The sequence below is a fragment of the Mus caroli genome, chromosome 16 (genome assembly GCF_900094665.2).
Source record: "Mus caroli chromosome 16, CAROLI_EIJ_v1.1, whole genome shotgun sequence".
In the NCBI taxonomy this organism is placed as follows: domain Eukaryota; kingdom Metazoa; phylum Chordata; class Mammalia; order Rodentia; family Muridae; genus Mus; species Mus caroli.
The window spans coordinates 43,010,774-43,017,491 of NC_034585.1; the positions used below are offsets into that span (position 1 = coordinate 43,010,774).

The following is a 6,718-nucleotide window of genomic DNA, read 5'->3' on the forward strand; positions in this document are numbered from 1 at the left end:
CCATTGGGGGCCCTGAGATGCAGCCAAGGATCCAAGTGGATGCTGACTGTGAGCATCCACTTACTGCTTGTGGACGTTGTACATCGTGGTGCGGAGCCTAGTGCGCACCACGATGTACAACGTCCACAAGCAGTCCTCTATCTGATTTAGGATTGGTAAAGATCCTTTCCCAATCTGTTGGTGGCCTTTTTGTCTTACTGACGGTGTCTTTTGCCTTACAGAAGCTTTGCAGTTTCATGAGGTCCCATTTGTCAATTCTCGATCTTACAGCACATGCCATTGCTATTCTATTCAGGAATTTTTCCCCTGTGCCAATATCTTTGAGGCTTTTCCCCACTTTCTCCTCTATAAGTTTCAGTGTCTCTGGTTTTATGTGGAGCTCCTTGATCAGCTTAGATTTGACCTTAGTACAAGGAGATAGGAATGGATCAATTCGCATTCTTCTACATGATAACCACCAGTTGTGCCAGCACCATTTGTTGAAAATGCTGTCTTTCTTCCACTGGATGGTTTTAGCTCCCTTGTCGAAGATCAAGTGACCATAGGTGTGTGGGTTCATTTCTGGTTCTTCAATTCTATTCCATTGGTCTACTTTTCTGTCGTTATACCAGTACCATGCAGTTTTTATCACAATTGTTCTGTAGTAAAGCTTTAGGTCCAGCATAGTGATTCCACCAGAGGTTCTTTTATCCTTGAGAAGAATTTTTGCTATCCTAGGTTTTTTTTTTTTATTCCAGATGAATTTGCAGATTGTTCTTTCCAATTCGTTGAAGAATTGAGTTGGAATTTTGATGGGGATTGCATTGAATCTGTGGATTGCTTTTGGCACGATAGCCATTTTTACAATGTTGATCCTGCCAATCCATGAGCATGGGAGATCTTTCCATCTTCTGAGATCTTTAATTTCTTTCTTCAGAGACTTCAAGTTCTTATCATACAGATCTTTCACTTCCTTAGTTAGAGTCACGCCAAGGTATTTTATATTATTTGTGACTATTGAGAAGGGTGTTGTTTCCCTAATTTCTTTCTCAGCCTGTTTATTCTTTGGGTAGAGAAAGGCCATTGACTTGTTTGAGTTAATTTTATATCCAGCTACTTCACCGAAGCTGTTTATCAGGTTTAGGAGTTCTCTGGTGGAATTTTTAGGGTCACTTATATATACTATCATATCATCTGCAAAAAGTGATATTTTGACTTCTTCTTTTCCAATTTGTATCCCCTTGATCTCCTTTTGTTGTTGAATTGCTCTGGCTAGGACTTCAAGTACAATGTTGAATAGGTAGGGAGAAAGTTATTTATTTTTTTAAAGCTCAAGTTTATGGTTGGATATCAAGTCTCAGGAAGTAGAGGTAGCCAAAAACCAGAATGGTAATTCTCTAATAAATAAAGCCTCTAACCTTAATACCACCAATTAAACGTTTTAGTTATTTTATTAGTTTTTTTTTCCTGTTCACAAAATTTGAGCTTTTGAGGGTTGGGATCCAACTCACCCTTATGTGTCCACTCCTGCTTACTCAGATATGATAAGACCACTATAATATATCTATGGAATAATTATGTAAATTGGCTATCCATAGTGAAAATACAGTCTCACTGCTGCAACTCTAGAACTCTTCAATGGCTCCTTCCAGCCCTTTAGGTTTGAGACAGAATAAATTAAGAACCCTCAGTGTAACATGATTGGAAGTAAACTTGGTTACTTCAGGTCATCTTCCTTCAGACAGACTGCCATACTCTCTCTCCCCTTCCTACAAGGAGGAATGCTAACAACACAGTAAATTGTTCACCTGCATCCCTCTGTTCTCACCTTCATAAGCAGCTTACTCAGTCTCAATGAACTGAAAAGCTAACTTCTTCAGTAAGTTTTTTTTCCATGTTTGATCTTGGCTAGGTAGCAAAGTATCAACATATATCATATAGCTACGTTGCAATCTTTCTCTTTTATCTTATGTCTCAAGATACACATTCCCTACAAATTGCAGACTTGCAGACTTTCACAAAAGAGTAAGAATATCCCCTCGTTTACACCCAAATACATTAATGGAGGGAAGGAGGGGAGAGAGAATATAAATCTACACTTATTGTCATTTTCTTTTTCTGGACTCCCTTAGCATAGACACTTTTAGTTTAACACCCTGATTCTAGAAATAAGCAAAACAACTAAGTGAAAAAACAGATCTCGTTTGCAGTCACATTTTGCTAACACAAGGGGATTCTGAAGTGAGAGATGATCTCAGGAGATCTACAATATACATAGCCTGTCTTCAAATTCTGTGGTTGCTCCATCACTTGACACAGAATAATATTAACAAAGAACATACAAATGTTATGAGTCCCTTTATCCTTTGTGGATAGCAGGGAATATTTTTATGAGGATCTCAACTTGTACTATTGGCCTTGTGAGCTGGAATGAGTCTAGTACAGCCTGGTCCTCTCTTAGAGGAAACAGGAGCATCAGTGTTCTGCTAGAGCCAATTCCTGATGCCATTCTCTGTATACCCCACATCACTCCTTTTTGATGTGGATGTTGATTCATAAAGACTGATGAATGACTAGATATGACCTCTGTACAGTAGCCACTATGGTTTAAACTGATATTCAATAAGTTTTGAACAGTAACCTGTAAAATACCACTTAACTAGAACTGGAGAGATGGCCCAGTTGTTAAGAGAATTTAATGCTCTTCCAGAGGACCTGGGTTCAATTTCTAGCACCCACATGACAACTCACAACTGTCTGTAACTTCAGTTCCAGAGGATTTGGCACACCAATGCACATGAAATAAAAATAAATACAATCTCTAAAAACAATTCCACTTAACTAAAGCAACAAGCTTCCTTGTATATTTTTGACTCTCACATTTATATTGGAGGATTCCCACTTATGGTGGTTTGAATGATTATGTCCCCAGTGGACTCCTGTATTTAAACCCTTGGTCCTAAGTTGGTTCCCCTGTTTAGGAGGTTTAAGGGGTAGTCTTGTTGGAAAATGTATATCACAGTGTGAGGTAGGGGTGGGGCCCTTGTAGAGTTTAAAGTTCTGAGCTACTGCTAGTTCACTTTCTCTGCTTTGTGCTTATGGTTTGAGATGTGAGCTCCCAGTTCTAGCTGCCATGTCTACTGCTTGCTGCCGCATGATGCTTTGCCACAGGAATAGAAAAGTAACTAATGTCCAGTTCAATCCTAATGTGTGTTTGTGATTCATCAGAAAACTTTAAACTTTAGCACATGCTAAGAGAGGTCTTACCAAAGGGCTCTGGGTCATCAGCTCCACCATTCTCGGGCTCCTCTCTTGGTTCATCTTCCTCCTCCATTGCAATCTTCTGATGATTCTCAGAGGAGTCCCTGGGATCCATGCCAACCTGTATTCACCAAGAAAGAAATCATAGATGCTATGACTGGGAAGTTGAAAGCTAAACTGACCTATGAAAACTGAATGTCAACAAGGCTTCATTTGTAAAACACAGATGTTGAACATCTGGGAAATACTAACTGCTGTTGAGGTTGAAAATCAGACATCCTGGAGTCAGCATAGTATCTCATCACTGATACTGACTCTTTCAGAACAACACTTAAACACCAGCCTCAACACTATCAACAAAGGCACAATTTTGGGGTAGACCAGTTATTTTTCTTTTTAAAATGGACACCAGCAAACAAACACAATAGTCCATTTTATCCACGAGGCTACATTCAAAGAATTCCTGTGGAAGTATGAATCTGTAGATATCAACAAAACCTGTAAAAGCCATGTGTTCTCTTTACCTACATGTCTGTGATAAAGTTTGATTTATAAATTAGGCATAGTAAGAGAGTAACACTAACTAGTAATAACATGTAATTATAACAACATACTATAACAAAAGTTATGTGAACATTTTTTCTCTTGTTCTCTCAAAATAACTTAATGTAGATCTTAGAATCTTCAGTATATGATTTTAATGTTTACTTTCTTACTAGGTTGAATATTTCCATCCACATACAAGAAACAAAGGCTTTTTTTTTTTCTTGGAATATTGTAATTGCCTCAGCCCAGTTTGGGATGTTTTTCCTCATCACTATGATGGCATTCCTGACAAAAGCAACTCAATGGGGGAAGGGTTTATTCTGTCTCATGATTCAGGGGACAATGTCCTGCCAGACAGGGAAGAGGCATGGTAGCAGAAGCTGCTCATGGCCATGGTAATGAGAATGTACGGCAGCTTTCAAGGAAGAAAAGAAAGTAGGCTGGAAGTCCGACTGAGATGCAATGTTGAGCTCTGACTCTATGACCCACATCTGTGATTTAGGCCCTATGTCCAGAAGGTTCCTTCTGTACGTGGCCACCAGCTGGGGACCAGGAAGTTAAGCATTTGCAGCCTGCAGGAGAGAGTTTACACTCAGATCTAGCTGGAGGCCAGGTGGTTGAGCACATGAAACCTATAAGAGACAGTTCACACGCAGACTATAACAACCACTAATCTTGTCTCCTCAGACCATTAGTGAACAAAATGAGAAGTGCTACAATGCAATACAAAACACCAATCTGATAGTCAAGACAGCCACTAAGTGATCAGTGGAGGGTTAGTATGGCATGGATGCTTGAGACAACGGGAAGGGTCATCTCAAAGGCAAGGTGAAATTTGATGGAATGAGGCTTAATAATGCTAGTCAGAAGGGAGAGAAATTCCAAACACAAGTTGTTTGTAACTAGTATTTTTCATTTAATATTTTCACACTACACTTGATTATGAACTGCTAAAATCATGGGAAATGAGAAGTTCAATAAAGGGAGACCAATGCTGTGAGCAATAGGTCAAAAGAACAATAATTTAGTTACTTTAGTTTGTTGTTACTTTCTGTTTTTCATCCAGTGCTCATTTAACAATTCTCATTTTGATACTTTGTTTTATTGTTTCTTTTAGCTTTTGTAAAATCTCATACTACAGAGAAGAAAACCAAACCAACATCCTTGTTCTAAAGAGCTTGCTAAAAACTCTTGTAGCTTTCCTGTGTCCAGTGTTCTCCTCAGACTTAGGGAAGAAGAATGGTTCTATTAGCTCAAAGGGACTCCTACTTTTTATGCATATACTATGCAAAATAATTTCTCATTCCATTCTCACAAGGATACTTCAGACTAAGCATTATGATGTCTATTTTACACAAAGAGATAGAGGTGAGGAAGACTCATGGAGTTATCAAAACATATACCCAGAGATGTACATTATTTCATGAAGTCAAGCCCCGTACCTCTGGGTCAAATGTTGAAAAAGTAGCAAGTTTGATTCAATTGTTCTTGATGTATCAAGGAGGACTAATTTTCAACGGTGGCAAAACTAGATGTAGAAAGTCTACAATTTCCAGGGGTGAGAAGCTAAAAATTGAAAGCCTGACATTTATTTAAGAAAACAAGACCCATGGGCCTAGAGAGAGAGCACAGTGGTGAAGACTGCATACTGCTCTTGCAGAGGACCTATGTTTGCTCCTTAGTACATGTGCCAAGTGGCTCACAGCTATCTGCCCATAACTCCAGATCAATAGGAATCCAATAAGTTTGACCTCTATGGGCACCTACAACTGTGCACTCACTTGGGAATGTGCATGAACACAATTGTAAAAATAGTACTTTTTAAAAGAAAGCTCAGACTGAGATATAGGGAAACTAAAAATCACTAGGACAATATGATTTATTGGAATTGGTAGGAAAGTAAAGAGAAAAGGCTTTTTGGAATTTGGCTAAGTGATGGGTGAGGGAGCCATGATTTGAGACTAGAAATGGAGGATAGGGAACAGATATGGAATGAGATGGCTCAATGTTGGACTTACCCAGTTGTGATATATCTGCAGAATGGAGTGAGGAGCCAAGCCAGTGATTAGGCATCTGGAGGGTGTAGGTCTTGAGATGTTGTTTTTTCTTATGATGGGAGAGAGAGCAAGCCAAGCTAGTATAGAGGTTGAGGGATAAGAAAGACTATGGAGAACAAACAAGGAGAGAAAAAGATCAAGAAAGACCCTGGAGAAGAAAGAGGAAAACACAATCAAGAACAGATTTGGAGTGTTGGTCTTCATCTGAAGTGCTCCTTACTTCACAGGAATGAAGCAAAGGAGAGGAAGGGAGACAGCAAACAGATCAATGTGCTTGTGTATCAGGAAGGCTCCACAGCAGGAGATTTTCACATTCTCTCACCACTCAGTGAGGTACAGGAACAAATCTTCCCCTGAATGTTTACTAGGCTAAGGAATTCTTAAAGAAGAGAAATGGTGAGTTATGAACTTCTATACATAGTGTTAAAAAGGCATGTGCAAAACCTTTGTCTTGCAAACAATTTCACCAGGAATGAGGAAAAGGCAGCCTCAGGAGAAAATATTTACAAAACACACGTCCAATAGGAGACTTAAATGTATATATCAAAAACTCTTTAACTTTCCTCTGTCATGACCAATGAGGGAAATGCACATCAGTACTTTAAAGGATACTACTGCACACATAGAGTGACTTCTACAATGGGAAAGATACTATAGCAAATGTTGGAAGAGAGGAGAAAAAATTAAAACACTTGCATGTTCTTTGTGTGGATGTAAAGTGTAGGTGTTTACGATAGCATGTCAGCGCCATAGAAAGCTAACTGTAGATGGGATGGAGTATGTATGCACACACACACACACAGAGAGAGAGAGAGAGAGAGAGAGAGAGAGAGAGAGAGAGAGAGAGAGAGAGAGAGAGAGAGAGAGAGAGAGAG

The 6,718-nt window shown here is 39.2% G+C and overlaps 1 protein-coding gene across 4 annotated transcripts in view; it reads right to left on the bottom strand.

Annotated features, from left to right (window-relative positions):
* Phldb2 (pleckstrin homology like domain family B member 2) overlaps nucleotides 1-6,718 on the bottom strand; it is a 211,609-nt gene that overhangs the window by 108,684 nt on the left and 96,207 nt on the right. For all 4 annotated transcript variants that reach the window (XM_021184540.1, XM_029470303.1, XM_029470305.1 and 1 more), the window contains exon 2: nucleotides 3,247-3,361. In XM_021184540.1, coding sequence (XP_021040199.1) covers nucleotides 3,247-3,361 — 115 coding nt within the window. The remainder of the gene's footprint in view (nucleotides 1-3,246; nucleotides 3,362-6,718) is intronic.